The sequence below is a fragment of the Crinia signifera genome, chromosome 8, assembly GCF_055691185.1.
Source record: "Crinia signifera chromosome 8, ASM5569118v1, whole genome shotgun sequence".
NCBI classification, from domain to species: domain Eukaryota; kingdom Metazoa; phylum Chordata; class Amphibia; order Anura; family Myobatrachidae; genus Crinia; species Crinia signifera.
In genome coordinates, this window is record NC_139224.1 from 5790157 (window position 1) to 5812779 (window position 22623).

Sequence of the window (22623 nt, forward strand, 5' to 3'; positions counted from 1 at the left end):
CATTATAACATATTTCCTGTTCCGATAAGTTCTATCATTGCAATTATTTCTTTCATTCTTAGTTCTTTACTGGTCATTTTTGCATACAGATATTATATTATGAACAATTAATACTTATTCTTGTACTGATTTTTCTCCAGCTCCATGGCACAATGAATCGTGTTCTTGGACCCATCTGGTAAAACGTCACTTTGCCTTCTGAACATACCGTGCCAAGGTGTCCATTCTTCCCCATCATGGAGACGGACTTTGAGTATAAAAGGAAGCAACAACATGGCAATAAGCTACTGGAACATGTAAACAGGATGCGAGGAACAGAGGAGCTCATTGACATAGTCCTGGTCGCTGAGGGACAGAGGTTCCCATGTCACCGGGTGGTGTTGGCCTCCTTCAGTTGCTACTTCAAGGCAATGTTCTCCTGTGGTTTGGTGGAATGTAACCAGACAGAGGTGACCCTCCATGACATAACAGCTGAGAGCGTCTCTATCATCTTGGAATATGTCTACACTTCACAACTCTATATCAACAACCTTAATGTCCAAGGAGTCGCCACAGCCGCCTATTTCATGCAAATGGATGACATCTGTAAAGCCTGCCAGTCTTACATGATGGACCACATGGATGCCTCAAACTGCATTGGGATCTATTATTTTGCTAAACAGATCAGTGCGGACGACTTGGAGGAGAAGTCCAAAAAGTATTTATACAACCACTTCAGCGAAGTTGGCCTCCATGAGGAAATATTGGAGGTTGAATTTCAGCAGTTGACCGCAGTGATCAAGTCCGATGACCTCAACGTTTCTCGAGAGGAGAGCATCCTGGAGCTAGTCCTGAGATGGGTGAACCATGATAGGAACCAACGTTCTCAGCACCTCATGGACCTTTTGAAACAAGTGAGATTACAACTTGTAGACCCATCTTTCCTCCGAGAAGCTAGAAAGAGGAATACGGTGCTCTTGTGTAACGCTCAGTGCTACGACCTTGTCGAAAAAGTCCTAGAGACCGTGGAGAAATCAGCTCAGGTATCTCCAAACCTCCGGTATGGAATGGAGACCACTAGCCTGCTTCTGTGTCTGGGCAATAACGCCATGGGCATCAGGTCTAAATATGGCAGCTTTGGAGATGCCAGCTTCTGTTTTGCTCCTACCACAGGAAAAATCTGCTACATGCCATCTCCAAAACAGGGAGAGGTACTGGGCTCGGTCTCCGCAGGTGTGGTAACAGAAAATAATAACATCATTTTGGCTGGTGAAGCTACAGCAGTCAAGTTGTCCAGGCAAAAGGATAAGCGGGTTGAGATCTGCAGGTGAGTGGACTTTTGCTAAAGCAAGTGTAAACTTGCAGCATAGGGTTCTATGTATCAAGCCTTGCAGAGAGATCAAATGGACAGATTAACAGCCATTCAGCCCCTAACTGCCATGTTACAGGCTGTGTTTGAAAAAATGAATGTTAGGAGCTTGATGGGTTGTACTTTGTCTCCATCCACTTTGACTCGCTTCAAGCCATAGTGCAGAGACTCCACTGGGCCCTAGTTGCTTTTGGGCCGATTCAGAGTTGCTTCCAGTCATTCGTTAAGCAGATTTATTTCGCAGCTTGGCAAGTGGCTAAATGCCGCCGCCGCCCCGCCAAACTCATTTCCGAATTCCCGAGCCAAGCAGAATCACCCCTAAATATGAATATTTGCACGTAAGGGATGCGATTGCTGAGTGGCAGAGGCGAGCGGTGACGCAACATTTTGTGGGAGTGGCCTGGACAACATAGGCGTGACCAAACCATTTTCATGGCGGCTGCGTGAACATGATAGCGGTGTGCCTGCCTTAACAGCGAGGCTGCGCAGGTAGGGGTTGACCCTAATAGCCGTGATTGCTAAGATTCTAGCGATGTGATTGCAATTAGATTGCGATCTCATAACTGGGCGAGTCGGTGCGACCTTTAGCATGCGAACGATTGCAGTAGTGAATTCTACGATTTAGCAGAATCTGCTACTGAACATGAATAAGGCCCATAGTGCCTGATTCAGACATCATGGACGCACGCAGTTGTGCCATTAGCAGTCACCTACACATGTGTCTAAGTCGCACGGCACATGTGTCGCAATGGTGGGTGTCGATGGATTGGCAATTGGGCGTTTCAGTGCAAATCCAGGCAGCTGTATACAAATGCACATCTGCTGTGTCATAAATTAGCTTAGATGCCTGAATCAGGCTCATAACTTCCTTCGTTCTGACCGTATTCGGTGATCCTGACTATTCCTGGCTGTTTTACAGCGTAGGGTCATATAAATGGCAGGATATAAAACAGAGGCGAATGAAGATTAAAGGCTCTTCTGATGAAGGGATAATGCACCAGGTTTCAGTACATTTGTATTTTACACTTTAACTTTTAGTCTAATTTCCCAGAAACCGTCATGGAAAACAATGTTTGGTTTTAAAAATAACCCTTCATTTCCCCCCTGGTTGGCGGCCCAGCACTGAGGCGCAATCATTAACGTTTCTTACCTGATTCTCGCTGCTAGGTATCACAACCGAGGGAACTACTGCTGGGAGAGGTTGTGCAGCGCCGAGTACCGGGAGCTGTATACTCTGGTCAGCGTTTACAATGATCTTTATCTTATCGGCGGCCAGATGAAACTGAAGAACCAATATGTCATTACCAACTGCGTTGACAAATACATGGTGGATAACGACAACTGGAGGAGTGTGTCGCCACTGCCATTTCCACTGGCGTGCCATGCCTCGGTCGCACTCAAAAACAAGATGTATGTGATGGGAGGATGGACACCACAGGTTTGTGGATACCCTAACCCTAACCTCATGAACGCTTAAGTATTGCGGCTGATTCGGAGTTGAACAGATCTTCGAGCACAGAGCCTAATTCAGCTGGGTTCGTTAGTTAGAGAAAAAGCAGTTAGAGAAAAAGCAGTTGCCTTCGATCAAAAAGTCACCAGAAAAAAAGTCACCAGAAAGAAAGTATAACCGTGCCTTGCAAAACTGCAAAGCACAGCTTGCTGGAGTGAGACCACACCCCCTGATCAGAAGGCCACACCCCCAAATTTTGGGGGCACACAGAAGTCCCGATTTATACAAATCAAATGTTGGGAGGTATGCTCTCTAACCCCATCCGTGGTCCCCCAGACCTACCCCTCCCTCCACACACAGGTTGCCTTCTCTTACTCACTCCTCACATCCCCCATCTGCCGCACCCCCCACCCCCCCTCCCCTAAGGAGCAGTGTAGTTACAACATTGGGGAGAGTTTGCTATGGGGCCCACAAGATTTAGTTACGCTCCTGTTTCTACCCTTAAAGAGCAGCTTCCTGTCAATCAACTGCGACTTCCTTGTGACTGCTATGCGTATATGTACACGCACACACAGACATTCTAGGGTTAATTTTGTTGGAAGTCAATTAACCTACCAGTATATTTTTGGATTGTGGGAGGAAACCGGAGTACACGGAGGAAACCCATGCAAGCACAGGGAGAATATACAAACTCCGCACAGTTAGGGTCATGGTGGGAATCGATCCCATGACCTCAGTGCTGTGAGGCAGTAATGCTAACCATTACACCGTCCGTGCTGCCCCGTATATATAACACATGGTGGGGATAGAACCCATGACCTCAGTGCTGTGAGGCAGTAATGCTAACCATTACATCGTCCGTACTGCCCCGTATATATATATATATATATATATATATATATATATATATATATATATAACACATGGTGGGGATAGGACCCATGACCTCAGCGCTGTGAGGCAGTAATGCTATAACCATTACACCGTCCGTACTGCCCCGTATATATAACACATGGTGGGGATAGAACCCATGACCTCAGCGCTGTGAGGCAGTAATGCTAACCATTACACCAGCCGTACTGCCCCGTATATATATAACACATGGTGGGGATAGAACCCATGACCTCAGTGCTGTGAGGCAGTAATGTAACCATTACACCGTCCGTACTGCCCTGTATATATAACACATGGTGGGGATAGAACCCATGACCTCAGCGCTGTAAGGCAGTAATGCTAACCATTACACCATCCGTACTGCCCCGTATATATAACACATGGTGGGGATAGAACCTGTGAGGGTACGAGTTCCTCAATCACTCAGACACCGAGCAGATGAAACCAGAAGAATGGTTTATTTTCCACAGCACGCACAAATAGACAATAAACAGTGGCAAAGGTAAATTGCAGAGTAGAAAGATATTCAGGTAGCAGGCCCAAACAGACAGTCCTTGTATAGTCACAGTCCCAGATCAGTTCCACAGGGCAAACTATCACTTATCCCACACCGCAGTGATAGCATATAAGTCCACACGATACCTAGACAGAGCATAACCTCTTAGTCCAGGACAGTCCATCAAATCTCCCTCCTGGCTTGTGTGTCAGTCATTTTAAAAACTTCCCAATTCCCACGCTTCTCCATACCATCAGTGGGCTTGCACTCAATCCCTATTGGTGGATTCAAGTCAGGTTTATCCCCCCTCCCAGGTACTGCTGCTGCCCATCTGCTTCTGCCCCCTGCTGGGGTCGGTTCCAGAAAGTCTGGAAGTGGCCAAGATATGCATAGCAGAGTCAACCCAAGATATAAAACACAGTCTGATTACATTATGTGGTGGTCACCCCCTGTGGACAACCCTCCTGTTGATAGTAGGGGAATTTGATCACCCCCTGTGGTGATTGTCCTTCAGCTATCCCCCTCATGTAAACAGCAGGAACAATAATCGGCTGATTACATTATGGGCTGATCACCCCCTGTGGTGGCCGGTTCCACAAAGTCTGCTAGAGCCCAGAGGTTTACAAAGAATTGTAAACCCCCCTGGGGAGATTGCCAATGGTACAATGCTTACATGAATAAAGTCCTGGGAAATACAGACATTACATTTGAGGTGGGATTATACAGCCTAATAATATATGATCTGGAACTACACACACATATAGGGAGTATATAGACATATATGGAGAACAAGAGGGTACCGACGGACTAAAATAGTACATTAATTACTACACCTAATAAAATATAGTAATTACAGATTTACAGTGAATCTGATAACCTCACAGAACCCATGACCTCAGCGCTGTGAGGCAGTAATGTAACCATTACACCGTCCGTACTGCCCCGTATATATAACACATGGTGGGGATAGAACCCATGACCTCAGCGCTGTGAGGCAGTAATGTAACCATTACACCATCCGTACTGCCCCGTATATATAACACATGGTGGGGATAGAACCCATGGCCTCAGTGCTGTGAGGCGGTAATGCTAACCATTACACCATCCGTACTGCCCCGTATATATAACACATGGTGGGGATAGAACCCATGACCTCAGCGCTGTGAGGCAGTAATGTAACCATTACACCATCCGTACTGCCCCGTATATATAACACATGGTGGGGATAGAACCCATGGCCTCAGTGCTGTGAGGCGGTAATGCTTACCATTACACCATCTGTACTGCCCCGTATATATAACACATGGTGGGAATAGAGCCCATGACCTCAGGGCTGTGAGGCAGTAATGTAACCATTACACCATCTGTACTGCCCCATATATATAACACATGGTGGGGATAGAACCCATGACCTCAGCGCTGTGAGGCAGTAATGCTAACCATTACACCATCCGTACTGCCGTGTATATATAACACATGGTGGGGATAGAACCCATGACCTCAGCGCTGTGAGGCAGTAATGTAACCATTACACCGTCCGTACTGCCCCGTATATATAACACATGGTGGGGATAGAACCCATGACCTCAGTGCTGTGAGGCAGTAATGCTAACCATTACACCATCCGTACTGCCCTGTATATATAACACATGGTGGGGATAGAACCCATGACCTCAGCGCTGTGAGGCAGTAATGCTAACCGTTACACCGTCCGTGTTGCCTCTAAATTTGTAAAAACATATTAGTAAATCAACGTGTAGTCTATACGTGAGTGGTCCTGACGATGCGGTCATGGCCATATTATCATGCATTCCCCACCGCTATATTAACGGAACTAATTGCATCGTCTCCAGTAGAGCATTCAGTCACTTTATTGTGGCCACGGTCCTTTATGGCCCGGTACATTTTGTATATCTTCCTTACAAGCTGAGCCAGCGATGAATATCCCTTTAAGCTTCCATTGTCTTTGAACACAGCGCGCACTTGTACGAAGGCCTTTGTTTATCCCAGAGACATGATATTCCGCTGGCGCTGAGTTCTTATACAATGTACAGAGCTTGTAAAGCTCAATAAAGTCTTTGTCATTTGTGCAGCGGGACTCCGGGAGCCCATGAATCAAATTCCTGTAGTGTCCAGAACTGTACGCAGGCAGCGTTAACTTCCAGCCCAGCAAAAGATATAAAGCCTTATTACAAAAGAGAGTAGATCTGGTAGTATCCCAGTGTTTGTGTTCTAGCGGCACTGAGATTTATACGCTGGTCCCAGGCTTCAAAGACTGCCACAACTTTGCAGCTTGTTCCCCGGAAGGTCTAGTAACTGATTTTTTACACTATGTCCCTATATCAGACTTATATACTTTCTCCTGGGCTTTCCGGGGTGATCCTAGAGTCGGGTGGCCTGGGCGGGAGGCAAATGGGGGTGGCGCAGTGAATTAAATAGTTATGGTCCTGCGTTCTGCTGCACAGCGGCATGATTCACCACAGGTCATGCCAATGTGCTCGTGTAACACCCACTTCTCTGGGAGTTGGCCGGCATCCAGGGAGCTGGATTAAGGATGGATATTGATGGGTTAACAATTTTGGGGGGGGGATATCCTCGATGGGGCCTGAAGCCATGCATGCCAGTTCTGAAAAGGCGATGGTATTTCGTCACTTGGATTGCTCCTATCATTGACAAAACTTCTTACCAAGCAGAGGAAACCGTTGATGGTTGATGGATGTCCATCGTTAAAGGTCTATGCCCATCCGTCTCTGGTCTGCTCTCCTGGTTTTCCTGCAGACTGTTCTTATTTCTGCGAGATGACTAAGCACGTCCACTCCATATTCACATTGCTTGACTTTGTTTTAACATGTCCATATTAACCCAACCCATAATGAAATCACGCCCAAAATGTATCACGACTCCTCTCACTAGTTGCCTATAATGCAGTTTGCAAGCCCAAAAATGTTAGGATTTCCAAACAAGCTAGATGACCTCTATACCTTATAAGGATCACGCCTAACCCCAGATTACTATCCAGCCAGTGGGTTTGAAAGAAATCCAACCCTTTGGTGCTCAAATCAGTGCAGTTCTCTCTCACCCTGGTCCTGTTAGTCCAGTCGAAAGATGGCTGATTTCTGGCCGCAATTAAAAATACCATATATACTCGAGTATAAGCCTACTTTTTCAGAACATTTTTTATGCTGAAAAAGCCCCCCCTCGGCTTATACTCGAGTGAGGGTCCCACTTGAGTCAATACATTTTTTCACAGTTTTTTGTTGTAAAATTAGGTGCCTCGGCTTATATTCGGGTCGACTTATACTCGAGTATATACGGTAAGTCTGATATTGATCTACTTAAATTCAATCGGGATGCTATTATTTATTTATTTATTTATTAACAGTTTCTTATATAGCGCACACAAATTACGCAGCGCTTTACAGAGCATAGTTATAATCAAAAACACATAACAAATTACAGTACAAGACAGTTTAGGACAAGTACATGGTTAATATGGATAGTTGTATCAGGGGACAGGACACTGAAGCAATCATCAGGGTGGCAGTGGTTTATATATTCGAAGAAAGGCACATGAGGAGAGAGGGCCCTGCTCGTGAGAGCTTACATTCTAAAGGGGAGGGTTAGACAGACAGTGGTGACACAGAAGGGAAAGAGATGAGCATAAACAGTAGGTTAGGATGAGAGATGGTCGGGTTTTATGCAGGAGGGTGGGAAGGGGTCAGCTTAGTCTTTGATATTTTAAGTCTAAAAAAGTGCTGGGTCATCCAAGAGTAGACAGCAGAGAGACAGTTGGAGATATGAGTGAGGATAGAGGGAGAGAGATCAGGAAAAGAGAGCTAGATTTCAGTGTTATCAGCATAGATGTGATAGTGGAAGTCGAGTGAGCACATAAGCTCACCCAGAGAGGATATATAGAGAAAGAGGACACCTACTATCAATGGAAGAGCAGGAGAGGTGAGGTCATTAGAGGTACCGCTGGGCATTTTCAAAAAGGACCGTGCAAGTACAAGCTTTAACAGTGATAGTAAAAGTTGTTTGCAGATGTGAAATGATGATATTATGGTTGAATTGCCAGATTAAGCAGCCAGGAGAAGTATGTTGTGTGAATGAATTTAATGCTATTGTCAGTAGCTGCTCTTTACAAAGAACTTATCCTAGCAGTGAAACGCGTAAGCAATTCACCATCTCTGCACTTCCAAGTAGGGATACCAATCTTCGGGCATTTTTTAAAATAGGTTCCCTAATTTTAAATAAATGTGTCCCCCCCCCCAAACTGACCGCACCACTCATTTACTCACATGGGCGGGTGGCGCAGCCATGAGCTGCACTGCGACTAGCGGACTGCGCAGCGCGACCTCTGACCACATCATGCTGCGCACAGCTGCACAACCGGAGACTGGAGTAGCCGGGCGGCGTTTGAGCAGTCTAATCCCAAAATCCTCCAATCCCTGGATGCAAATCCTGACAATTTTAGGGCAAAACCCCGGTATCCCATCTATCCTGATCCAGGGACATGCCAACCTCGTTCTAAGTTACTGTAACATATCTGCAAAAATAGGTGTAGGGGACAGAGAACAACACACAACCTCAGTCTGAGGGCTACAATTACTAAATTAATAGATGTGATGTTACCCTTAGCAACCAGCCAGATTTTGTCTATCATTTTCACCTCTTTCAGTTTTGGGAGGTTTAGTAAATGTATCCCTGAGTCTCTCAGCTCACTACCTGGATATCCCACAGTGTCTGAGCAGAACTCAGCTGAGACCTAGAACGCGCATCCAGCCCTGGAACGGTTAAGATTCCAGACTCTCTGATAGAAGTCTGACAACTTGTCAGGAAATGTGTGCGGTTTATTTATAGTCACAAGACAAGTGGGAAAACAAACCCGACCCGCTTTGTATGCCAGGGGCAACCTGGAACAGGGCAGTTTGGGCAGCCGGCGGCCGTTTGACCAACTGTGTGGAAAAATGGTGAAGCTACAGCAGTCAAGTTGTCCAGGCAAAAGGATAAGCGGGTTGAGATCTGCAGGTGAGTGGACTTTTGCTAAAGCAAGTGTAAACTTGCAGCATAGGGTTCTATGTATCAAGCCTTGCAGAGAGATCAAATGGACAGATTAACAGCCATTCAGCCCCTAACTGCCATGTTACAGGCTGTGTTTGAAAAAATGAATGTTAGGAGCTTGATGGGTTGTACTTTGTCTCCATCCACTTTGACTCGCTTCAAGCCATAGTGCAGAGACTCCACTGGGCCCTAGTTGCTTTTGGGCCGATTCAGAGTTGCTTCCAGTCATTCGTTAAGCAGATTTATTTCGCAGCTTGGCAAGTGGCTAAATGCCGCCGCCGCCCCGCCAAACTCATTTCCGAATTCCCGAGCCAAGCAGAATCACCCCTAAATATGAATATTTGCACGTAAGGGATGCGATTGCTGAGTGGCAGAGGCGAGCGGTGACGCAACATTTTGTGGGAGTGGCCTGGACAACATAGGCGTGACCAAACCATTTTCATGGCGGCTGCGTGAACATGATAGCGGTGTGCCTGCCTTAACAGCGAGGCTGCGCAGGTAGGGGTTGACCCTAATAGCCGTGATTGCTAAGATTCTAGCGATGTGATTGCAATTAGATTGCGATCTCATAACTGGGCGAGTCGGTGCGACCTTTAGCATGCGAACGATTGCAGTAGTGAATTCTACGATTTAGCAGAATCTGCTACTGAACATGAATAAGGCCCATAGTGCCTGATTCAGACATCATGGACGCACGCAGTTGTGCCATTAGCAGTCACCTACACATGTGTCTAAGTCGCACGGCACATGTGTCGCAATGGTGGGTGTCGATGGATTGGCAATTGGGCGTTTCAGTGCAAATCCAGGCAGCTGTATACAAATGCACATCTGCTGTGTCATAAATTAGCTTAGATGCCTGAATCAGGCTCATAACTTCCTTCGTTCTGACCGTATTCGGTGATCCTGACTATTCCTGGCTGTTTTACAGCGTAGGGTCATATAAATGGCAGGATATAAAACAGAGGCGAATGAAGATTAAAGGCTCTTCTGATGAAGGGATAATGCACCAGGTTTCAGTACATTTGTATTTTACACTTTAACTTTTAGTCTAATTTCCCAGAAACCGTCATGGAAAACAATGTTTGGTTTTAAAAATAACCCTTCATTTCCCCCCTGGTTGGCGGCCCAGCACTGAGGCGCAATCATTAACGTTTCTTACCTGATTCTCGCTGCTAGGTATCACAACCGAGGGAACTACTGCTGGGAGAGGTTGTGCAGCGCCGAGTACCGGGAGCTGTATACTCTGGTCAGCGTTTACAATGATCTTTATCTTATCGGCGGCCAGATGAAACTGAAGAACCAATATGTCATTACCAACTGCGTTGACAAATACATGGTGGATAACGACAACTGGAGGAGTGTGTCGCCACTGCCATTTCCACTGGCGTGCCATGCCTCGGTCGCACTCAAAAACAAGATGTATGTGATGGGAGGATGGACACCACAGGTTTGTGGATACCCTAACCCTAACCTCATGAACGCTTAAGTATTGCGGCTGATTCGGAGTTGAACAGATCTTCGAGCACAGAGCCTAATTCAGCTGGGTTCGTTAGTTAGAGAAAAAGCAGTTAGAGAAAAAGCAGTTGCCTTCGATCAAAAAGTCACCAGAAAAAAAGTCACCAGAAAGAAAGTATAACCGTGCCTTGCAAAACTGCAAAGCACAGCTTGCTGGAGTGAGACCACACCCCCTGATCAGAAGGCCACACCCCCAAATTTTGGGGGCACACAGAAGTCCCGATTTATACAAATCAAATGTTGGGAGGTATGCTCTCTAACCCCATCCGTGGTCCCCCAGACCTACCCCTCCCTCCACACACAGGTTGCCTTCTCTTACTCACTCCTCACATCCCCCATCTGCCGCACCCCCCACCCCCCCTCCCCTAAGGAGCAGTGTAGTTACAACATTGGGGAGAGTTTGCTATGGGGCCCACAAGATTTAGTTACGCTCCTGTTTCTACCCTTAAAGAGCAGCTTCCTGTCAATCAACTGCGACTTCCTTGTGACTGCTATGCGTATATGTACACGCACACACAGACATTCTAGGGTTAATTTTGTTGGAAGTCAATTAACCTACCAGTATATTTTTGGATTGTGGGAGGAAACCGGAGTACACGGAGGAAACCCATGCAAGCACAGGGAGAATATACAAACTCCGCACAGTTAGGGTCATGGTGGGAATCGATCCCATGACCTCAGTGCTGTGAGGCAGTAATGCTAACCATTACACCGTCCGTGCTGCCCCGTATATATAACACATGGTGGGGATAGAACCCATGACCTCAGTGCTGTGAGGCAGTAATGCTAACCATTACATCGTCCGTACTGCCCCGTATATATATATATATATATATATATATATATATATATATATATATATATATAACACATGGTGGGGATAGGACCCATGACCTCAGCGCTGTGAGGCAGTAATGCTATAACCATTACACCGTCCGTACTGCCCCGTATATATAACACATGGTGGGGATAGAACCCATGACCTCAGCGCTGTGAGGCAGTAATGCTAACCATTACACCAGCCGTACTGCCCCGTATATATATAACACATGGTGGGGATAGAACCCATGACCTCAGTGCTGTGAGGCAGTAATGTAACCATTACACCGTCCGTACTGCCCTGTATATATAACACATGGTGGGGATAGAACCCATGACCTCAGCGCTGTAAGGCAGTAATGCTAACCATTACACCATCCGTACTGCCCCGTATATATAACACATGGTGGGGATAGAACCTGTGAGGGTACGAGTTCCTCAATCACTCAGACACCGAGCAGATGAAACCAGAAGAATGGTTTATTTTCCACAGCACGCACAAATAGACAATAAACAGTGGCAAAGGTAAATTGCAGAGTAGAAAGATATTCAGGTAGCAGGCCCAAACAGACAGTCCTTGTATAGTCACAGTCCCAGATCAGTTCCACAGGGCAAACTATCACTTATCCCACACCGCAGTGATAGCATATAAGTCCACACGATACCTAGACAGAGCATAACCTCTTAGTCCAGGACAGTCCATCAAATCTCCCTCCTGGCTTGTGTGTCAGTCATTTTAAAAACTTCCCAATTCCCACGCTTCTCCATACCATCAGTGGGCTTGCACTCAATCCCTATTGGTGGATTCAAGTCAGGTTTATCCCCCCTCCCAGGTACTGCTGCTGCCCATCTGCTTCTGCCCCCTGCTGGGGTCGGTTCCAGAAAGTCTGGAAGTGGCCAAGATATGCATAGCAGAGTCAACCCAAGATATAAAACACAGTCTGATTACATTATGTGGTGGTCACCCCCTGTGGACAACCCTCCTGTTGATAGTAGGGGAATTTGATCACCCCCTGTGGTGATTGTCCTTCAGCTATCCCCCTCATGTAAACAGCAGGAACAATAATCGGCTGATTACATTATGGGCTGATCACCCCCTGTGGTGGCCGGTTCCACAAAGTCTGCTAGAGCCCAGAGGTTTACAAAGAATTGTAAACCCCCCTGGGGAGATTGCCAATGGTACAATGCTTACATGAATAAAGTCCTGGGAAATACAGACATTACATTTGAGGTGGGATTATACAGCCTAATAATATATGATCTGGAACTACACACACATATAGGGAGTATATAGACATATATGGAGAACAAGAGGGTACCGACGGACTAAAATAGTACATTAATTACTACACCTAATAAAATATAGTAATTACAGATTTACAGTGAATCTGATAACCTCACAGAACCCATGACCTCAGCGCTGTGAGGCAGTAATGTAACCATTACACCGTCCGTACTGCCCCGTATATATAACACATGGTGGGGATAGAACCCATGACCTCAGCGCTGTGAGGCAGTAATGTAACCATTACACCATCCGTACTGCCCCGTATATATAACACATGGTGGGGATAGAACCCATGGCCTCAGTGCTGTGAGGCGGTAATGCTAACCATTACACCATCCGTACTGCCCCGTATATATAACACATGGTGGGGATAGAACCCATGACCTCAGCGCTGTGAGGCAGTAATGTAACCATTACACCATCCGTACTGCCCCGTATATATAACACATGGTGGGGATAGAACCCATGGCCTCAGTGCTGTGAGGCGGTAATGCTTACCATTACACCATCTGTACTGCCCCGTATATATAACACATGGTGGGAATAGAGCCCATGACCTCAGGGCTGTGAGGCAGTAATGTAACCATTACACCATCTGTACTGCCCCATATATATAACACATGGTGGGGATAGAACCCATGACCTCAGCGCTGTGAGGCAGTAATGCTAACCATTACACCATCCGTACTGCCGTGTATATATAACACATGGTGGGGATAGAACCCATGACCTCAGCGCTGTGAGGCAGTAATGTAACCATTACACCGTCCGTACTGCCCCGTATATATAACACATGGTGGGGATAGAACCCATGACCTCAGTGCTGTGAGGCAGTAATGCTAACCATTACACCATCCGTACTGCCCTGTATATATAACACATGGTGGGGATAGAACCCATGACCTCAGCGCTGTGAGGCAGTAATGCTAACCGTTACACCGTCCGTGTTGCCTCTAAATTTGTAAAAACATATTAGTAAATCAACGTGTAGTCTATACGTGAGTGGTCCTGACGATGCGGTCATGGCCATATTATCATGCATTCCCCACCGCTATATTAACGGAACTAATTGCATCGTCTCCAGTAGAGCATTCAGTCACTTTATTGTGGCCACGGTCCTTTATGGCCCGGTACATTTTGTATATCTTCCTTACAAGCTGAGCCAGCGATGAATATCCCTTTAAGCTTCCATTGTCTTTGAACACAGCGCGCACTTGTACGAAGGCCTTTGTTTATCCCAGAGACATGATATTCCGCTGGCGCTGAGTTCTTATACAATGTACAGAGCTTGTAAAGCTCAATAAAGTCTTTGTCATTTGTGCAGCGGGACTCCGGGAGCCCATGAATCAAATTCCTGTAGTGTCCAGAACTGTACGCAGGCAGCGTTAACTTCCAGCCCAGCAAAAGATATAAAGCCTTATTACAAAAGAGAGTAGATCTGGTAGTATCCCAGTGTTTGTGTTCTAGCGGCACTGAGATTTATACGCTGGTCCCAGGCTTCAAAGACTGCCACAACTTTGCAGCTTGTTCCCCGGAAGGTCTAGTAACTGATTTTTTACACTATGTCCCTATATCAGACTTATATACTTTCTCCTGGGCTTTCCGGGGTGATCCTAGAGTCGGGTGGCCTGGGCGGGAGGCAAATGGGGGTGGCGCAGTGAATTAAATAGTTATGGTCCTGCGTTCTGCTGCACAGCGGCATGATTCACCACAGGTCATGCCAATGTGCTCGTGTAACACCCACTTCTCTGGGAGTTGGCCGGCATCCAGGGAGCTGGATTAAGGATGGATATTGATGGGTTAACAATTTTGGGGGGGGGATATCCTCGATGGGGCCTGAAGCCATGCATGCCAGTTCTGAAAAGGCGATGGTATTTCGTCACTTGGATTGCTCCTATCATTGACAAAACTTCTTACCAAGCAGAGGAAACCGTTGATGGTTGATGGATGTCCATCGTTAAAGGTCTATGCCCATCCGTCTCTGGTCTGCTCTCCTGGTTTTCCTGCAGACTGTTCTTATTTCTGCGAGATGACTAAGCACGTCCACTCCATATTCACATTGCTTGACTTTGTTTTAACATGTCCATATTAACCCAACCCATAATGAAATCACGCCCAAAATGTATCACGACTCCTCTCACTAGTTGCCTATAATGCAGTTTGCAAGCCCAAAAATGTTAGGATTTCCAAACAAGCTAGATGACCTCTATACCTTATAAGGATCACGCCTAACCCCAGATTACTATCCAGCCAGTGGGTTTGAAAGAAATCCAACCCTTTGGTGCTCAAATCAGTGCAGTTCTCTCTCACCCTGGTCCTGTTAGTCCAGTCGAAAGATGGCTGATTTCTGGCCGCAATTAAAAATACCATATATACTCGAGTATAAGCCTACTTTTTCAGAACATTTTTTATGCTGAAAAAGCCCCCCCTCGGCTTATACTCGAGTGAGGGTCCCACTTGAGTCAATACATTTTTTCACAGTTTTTTGTTGTAAAATTAGGTGCCTCGGCTTATATTCGGGTCGACTTATACTCGAGTATATACGGTAAGTCTGATATTGATCTACTTAAATTCAATCGGGATGCTATTATTTATTTATTTATTTATTAACAGTTTCTTATATAGCGCACACAAATTACGCAGCGCTTTACAGAGCATAGTTATAATCAAAAACACATAACAAATTACAGTACAAGACAGTTTAGGACAAGTACATGGTTAATATGGATAGTTGTATCAGGGGACAGGACACTGAAGCAATCATCAGGGTGGCAGTGGTTTATATATTCGAAGAAAGGCACATGAGGAGAGAGGGCCCTGCTCGTGAGAGCTTACATTCTAAAGGGGAGGGTTAGACAGACAGTGGTGACACAGAAGGGAAAGAGATGAGCATAAACAGTAGGTTAGGATGAGAGATGGTCGGGTTTTATGCAGGAGGGTGGGAAGGGGTCAGCTTAGTCTTTGATATTTTAAGTCTAAAAAAGTGCTGGGTCATCCAAGAGTAGACAGCAGAGAGACAGTTGGAGATATGAGTGAGGATAGAGGGAGAGAGATCAGGAAAAGAGAGCTAGATTTCAGTGTTATCAGCATAGATGTGATAGTGGAAGTCGAGTGAGCACATAAGCTCACCCAGAGAGGATATATAGAGAAAGAGGACACCTACTATCAATGGAAGAGCAGGAGAGGTGAGGTCATTAGAGGTACCGCTGGGCATTTTCAAAAAGGACCGTGCAAGTACAAGCTTTAACAGTGATAGTAAAAGTTGTTTGCAGATGTGAAATGATGATATTATGGTTGAATTGCCAGATTAAGCAGCCAGGAGAAGTATGTTGTGTGAATGAATTTAATGCTATTGTCAGTAGCTGCTCTTTACAAAGAACTTATCCTAGCAGTGAAACGCGTAAGCAATTCACCATCTCTGCACTTCCAAGTAGGGATACCAATCTTCGGGCATTTTTTAAAATAGGTTCCCTAATTTTAAATAAATGTGTCCCCCCCCCCAAACTGACCGCACCACTCATTTACTCACATGGGCGGGTGGCGCAGCCATGAGCTGCACTGCGACTAGCGGACTGCGCAGCGCGACCTCTGACCACATCATGCTGCGCACAGCTGCACAACCGGAGACTGGAGTAGCCGGGCGGCGTTTGAGCAGTCTAATCCCAAAATCCTCCAATCCCTGGATGCAAATCCTGACAATTTTAGGGCAAAACCCCGGTATCCCATCTATCCTGATCCAGGGACATGCCAACCTCGTTCTAAGTTACTGTAACATATCTGCAAAAATAGGTGTAGGGGACAGAGAACAACACACAACCTCAGTCTGAGGGCTACAATTACTAAATTAATAGATGTGATGTTACCCTTAGCAACCAGCCAGATTTTGTCTATCATTTTCACCTCTTTCAGTTTTGGGAGGTTTAGTAAATGTATCCCTGAGTCTCTCAGCTCACTACCTGGATATCCCACAGTGTCTGAGCAGAACTCAGCTGAGACCTAGAACGCGCATCCAGCCCTGGAACGGTTAAGATTCCAGACTCTCTGATAGAAGTCTGACAACTTGTCAGGAAATGTGTGCGGTTTATTTATAGTCACAAGACAAGTGGGAAAACAAACCCGACCCGCTTTGTATGCCAGGGGCAACCTGGAACAGGGCAGTTTGGGCAGCCGGCGGCCGTTTGACCAACTGTGTGGAAAAATGCAGCAAAGCCTGTGGAACAGCTCGAAAGAATATGACCATTGTATCACCTAGTGTTAACTCTTGTCAGCATAATAGTAGTCGGAGGTTGGACGTGCAAGCAGGTGCGATATCCGACTGATGTGCACATGACTGCACATCGGACCACATGTCAAACACCGGTGATTTACCCGATTTCTCAGCACGATCCATCGGAATCAGGAAAAGTGACCAAATCGGACAAGAGTATGGCCAGCTTTACCCCTGGTGCACCAGGGTAAATGAATGTGCAGGAGAAAACACGTGAAGATTAAAAGCTGGAACAATTTCTAATTAAGGCCGAAGATAAAAAAAATATTTCATTTTTGATAAGAGAAATAAAAGCAGAGAATGGGTGAGCAGGGTAGCGGTGAGAATACCGTAGTGCAAATCCTGGGTTTTGGGCACCTCGGTCTTATTTTTTGCATAATGGCCCACAATCTTATTACTGGACCCCCCCCGCGCCTATAAAGGTTGTAGTTAGTTTGTCAACAGCATTATGTTGACGTGACAATGCCGACACAGTTATAATAACAATAATAATAAATACCCCGGCCCTCTCTCCCAAAACTCAGCTGATATTGTGTGAATAGCACACAATACACCCTTACTTACAGGGGGGCATACAGGTTGACTGGGCCCTGGTAAAGTGGAGGGGGTGGGGCTTCCAGGAGGGGGCGTGGCAATGCCCAGTGGAAAGAAATGAGAGGGATAGAGAGGAAAGGCTGCCGCTGCATCTGCCTCTCTCCTCAGCTCAGCGCACTGCACTGAGCACCGTGTTCTGAGCTGGGGAGAGAGGCTGTTCTGCAGCGGTAGTCTGTCATTTCCCGTCCCCACTGCCTGGCTCCCTGCAATGGGGGGGAGGGGGAGCAGGACCTGGGCCCCTCCAGCAGAACCGGGCCCCTGGTAAAAAAGTCCCCCCTCTCAAAGCTACTGAGTACTGCTATGGGGATACATACGGCTGCCGCATCACGGCGGTGTTAGTACCGACCCTGACATCCGATGGTGAAAATGCCGAACGGGGCTTGTAAGACATTCTAACCCGCTCCCTTACCCCTAACCTATCCTTCTAGCAGCCTGACCCTTCCCATCCCCACAGATGCCTAATCCTAACCCCCCGCATCCTGACACCTAAACCTAACCCTTCCCCCCATGCCCCACAGCCACAGCCTATCCCTAACCCCACCAGGAGGATGCAGACCTTAATGTGGGTCCAGATGTAGCTTGCACAAGGACTGGGTCCTAGGCATCAGCTTAAGAGTAGCATTTGTCACGTACATTCTATAAAACAATAGGTAGAAGCTGATTGGTTGCTGCAGTATTGGCAACATCACCACTGGTCCAATCCTGCGCTCCTTTCGCTCCTTAATGCATCAGCCCCCAAGTACTGCACTCTCTTAGGGTTGGTTGCCGTATCCAGCTGCACCGTGTTGTTATGTATACTTCTGTTCCTGTGTACACAGACAGATCACCCCGATGACGAACCTGAGCGACTGAGTAATCGCATGTTGCAGTACGACCCCATCATTGATAAATGGACAGAACTGGCTCCTATGAAGTATTCTAAATATCGCTTCAGTGTTGCCGTGGTGAACGGGGAAGTCTACGTGTTGGGTAAGAGTCTGCGAGGATGATGGTCAATCAAGGGATTAAACTACTGCACTAGGCCGAATAATAATGATTGCTCACACAAGATGCCAATGACATAGCTTGTGCGCCCGGCCTACTGACCTGGATTACTGGGTCGTTTGCCAACTTTCCGAGACCGACCATACTTTGTGTTGCCTTCTCTGCAGATGTTGGCACTGTCCAGGCAGGGTCCAACCCTCTCCACAGATTACCGATCACATTACAGAGGGAGAACCTGCTGAGTGCTACTGAAGGAAACATGATGGGAGTTGTAGTTTATTGCACACATAGTTGCAAGATCCTTACAGGCTGCCCTCCACCCCAAACCTGATAAAGACCATTAGATTCCCAGATGCTCCTAGAAATGGTATCTCCAAGGTGACAATACCACTGTACATGACAGGGTAAAGTTACGCTCCCCAAGCAGAGGGCTCAGGTCTGACTCTTGGATGCATAATCCTACAGATTTCCAAATTAGTTCAGGTTCCCAACATGAACAAAACCCGGAATGTTCTGCACCACCGCTGGTAACTGGTGCCACCCCCTGGCCACTTCCTCTCAATCTCCCCCAGGTGCCATGGGGCAGGTATCCTTCCCTTCTGCTGGCCACAGTGACTTCACTGAGGGATCTGAATCCGAATCAGCTTTATTGGCCAGGTACAGAATACGCAATTGGATTTGGATTGCTGTGTAACAGCCAGTTAGGTAACAATTAAACAGTAACAGTACAGATATACATAACACATACAGTTATACGCTAGATGTACCCTGGGGGTTATAGACATTATTAGGACAATGGAATCATCTTCCGTGGGGAAGTAGAATGCAGGAATGATTATAATATACTTACTCCCAGCCCTGATCCAAGTTAACCCCTGAATTGGTTTTTGGAAAGAATTTGTACATTTTTCGCCCAAGCGATTCCTGGTATGGTCCAGGCCGGTATATATCTGCCACAGACTGTATCATAACTTAAGCAGTATCCTAATGGACGATACTCAGAAGGGGAGGAGCTGTGATCAGCACTGTGTGGGTGTGACAGGTGCTGTGTGGGTGTGGCCAGCACTATGTGGGAGTGGCCAATGGGTATATATACAGTACCGGCTACACTATAAAGCTCAATGGGCCAGATTCTCTAAGCTTCAAAAGTGATAAAATGGAGAGTGATAAACAGCCAGCCAATCAGCTCCTACCTGCCATGTCACAGACTGTGTTTGAAAAATGTCAGACAGGAGCTGATTGGCTGGCTGTTTATCACTCTCGATTTTATCACTTTTGAAGCTTAGAGAATCTGGGCAAATGTCTTCCTGATTTCATAGAAATTTGAAAACTAAAATGATATATAATTGTAATACTTTTATGTTTATGTCTGACTGTATGGGTAGCTGGGTGACTGGTCATTATTATGCTGTCATGATTATGGGCCTATTTTTATGTGGGGGCCTGTGGCCATAACTCACTATGCCCCATTGTAAAGGTGCCCATACACTACGCGAATTTGGCCCGATTTCATCCGATTCCTGCAGATTGGGCTGAGAAATCGGGTGAAATTGGCCCAAATTGCATTGTGTATGACATTCGATCCCATCCGATGCGCGCAGTGGCGTAAGTTCGTCCCAGTTGCCCGGAGGCAAGATACATTTTGGTCCCCACACACGTTATTATGTTTGTGTGATGTCTATGCTCCTGCTAGGAGGCGGAGTCAGCCTCAGAAGCTATATCGATGGCTTTCAATTAACTGATTCAAACTTGCAGGGGAGGAGAGGTGCCCCCTTGGGAGCAGGAGCCCGGCGGCAGATGACTCCATTGCCTCCCAGAGTTCCGCCTCTGGATGTGCAGCCCCATGCACATCAGACGGTTTGCACATAAGTGGCAGTCCATGGGTGCTAAGGAGTAAGCACTCTAGATGTATCGCATCCGATGCAGCGGGGAGCAGGGGGCGCTGTTCGTGGAGCGGGGCCGTGTCCGGTGGGCAGGGTCCAAGGTAAAGGCAGGTGGCAGAAGAATTTTAAAAAATCCTGTTCAAAACACTGGGTGGCCGCTGATTCATACCTCCCAACAGTCCCGATTTTATCGGGACAGTCCCGATTGTCAGGGCCTGTCCCGCTGTCCCACCCGCCGGCAGCAGTGTCCCGCGGTGTGGGGGGGCTGTTGGGAGTCCCCCCGTCAGATGCTAAGCAGCGGGGAATAAACGCTGTGCGCATGCGCACAGCGTCTATTCCCGCAGCCATTGGGCTGGGGGCATGGCTAGAGGCTCACAGAGCCTCTGGGTCATGCCCCCATAGCGGCAAAATGGGGGCGTGGCCTCGCGGGAGAGCCGCAAGTATAGGCCACGCCCCAAATTAGGCCCCCCCCCCCCCCCCCCGAAAATGTCAACGCGCCTGCGGCGCGCAGCAGCGGCGTCCCGCCTGCTGACCTGCCAAAGTTGGGAGGTATGCTGATTGGCTGACAGAGCTCTCACAGCCAATTAGCCACCCCTTACACAAACACACATCTTGTACAACATTGTGGCTTGTAGCAGACAGTAGTATGTAGTCTGTATGTATATTAATATTGCTTTGTAGAAACTCATTATGTTTCCTGCTATACCAGCCGCGCCCATGCTATATACCCTGCCTTCCTCGGCTGGGCACACACACACAGCTCAGACTGTACATACATCACTGCTAAGTCCCCTTTGCCTCCCCGAAGCCATTAACACTATGTGAGAGTCAGGCACCTCTGCCCGTGTCATGCATCGCTGAGCCAGACAAGTGAAGATTGAAGGACACTCTGCCAGCACAGGCCCTGCTGGTGCTGAATATAACATGAGTCTCTGCTGCTGCTATGAGGGCTGAAGGCAGGAGATTTGCATCACTCACTAGTCTGCCAGAGGCTGGGATACAGTTAAACGCCTTAAAGCTGAATGTCCACCTTAGGATGGATTATGATTCGGGCGTGCTGGGCAATGTCCCATTTCTGAATTCAGAAAGTTCCAAAGTATCTGGATAACCAATCTATAGAACATCCAACAAGTCCTGTGGAGGGTTAAGTTGGTTGGGACTGGGCAAGAACCGGACGCCGGAATCCGGACTGGGAACATACCGTTCCAATTTTTATTCCATCTCCAGACCATACTTGGAGGCTATAATCTCTCCCTCCTTGTCACCAAGGTATCCCCATCGGATGGGACACCACCAGACAGGCACCCCCCTGATGGGACACTACAAGTTCCGGATTGTCAGAGTTTGATGAATGGAGCCTGTCCAGTCCAGCATTCCTTGGTCCAGTTCCGGTTTTTACCTATTCCCAGTTGCTTTATAGAGAGATTTGCAACATGACATGGGGAAACCGTTTGCATTGGGATAGCCTTGACTGGAAGTGTGATGCGTAAAAAGGCTCCAATGGCCCCACTGGAACTCTTCTACTTGCAAGCGTTAACCTGAAATCCAAATTCTCTATGGACAACAAGAGCAGCAAGAACAGATTCCCGGTGTTGGCATTGTCAGGTAGTCTCACTGTATCGGGAGTCTTGAGCTCTCATATAGGCCAGATTACCAATGGAGCAGATGGGGCCACAGCTCCAGGCTTCTACAGAATTGTAGGCCCGTTACCATGACAGCATGATAATGTTAAGCCGCCCAGTTGGTCACATGGTCAATTATAAGTATTCAAATTGTATGTTGATAATGTGCCAATGAGCCTCAATCCATACTCTCCAACATGACCCATTCCATTAGGTACAACATGCTCTGTTCCTGGACTTCCCTTACAGAGGTAGGGCTCCAGCACAGTCCAATATTCAAAAAGGGGTGTCACATCAACTGTCAGTGAGTCCAGGACAGTGATGTTTGTGGTGGCAGTAGGTGTGACCCCCCTTTTTGAATATTGGACTGTGCTGCAGGCTCACATCTGTAACTGCCACTGG

The 22623-nt window shown here is 47.0% G+C and overlaps 1 protein-coding gene across 1 annotated transcript in view; it reads left to right on the top strand.

The window, feature by feature from the left end:
• Nucleotides 1-236: 236 nt before the first annotated feature.
• Nucleotides 237-22623, top strand: part of KBTBD12 (kelch repeat and BTB domain containing 12) — a 60866-nt gene continuing 38479 nt past the window's right edge. The window contains exons 1-3 of the mRNA XM_083157970.1: nucleotides 237-1306; nucleotides 2516-2786; nucleotides 18551-18701. Of these exons, the coding sequence (XP_083014096.1) occupies nucleotides 237-1306; nucleotides 2516-2786; nucleotides 18551-18701 (1492 nt within the window). The remainder of the gene's footprint in view (nucleotides 1307-2515; nucleotides 2787-18550; nucleotides 18702-22623) is intronic.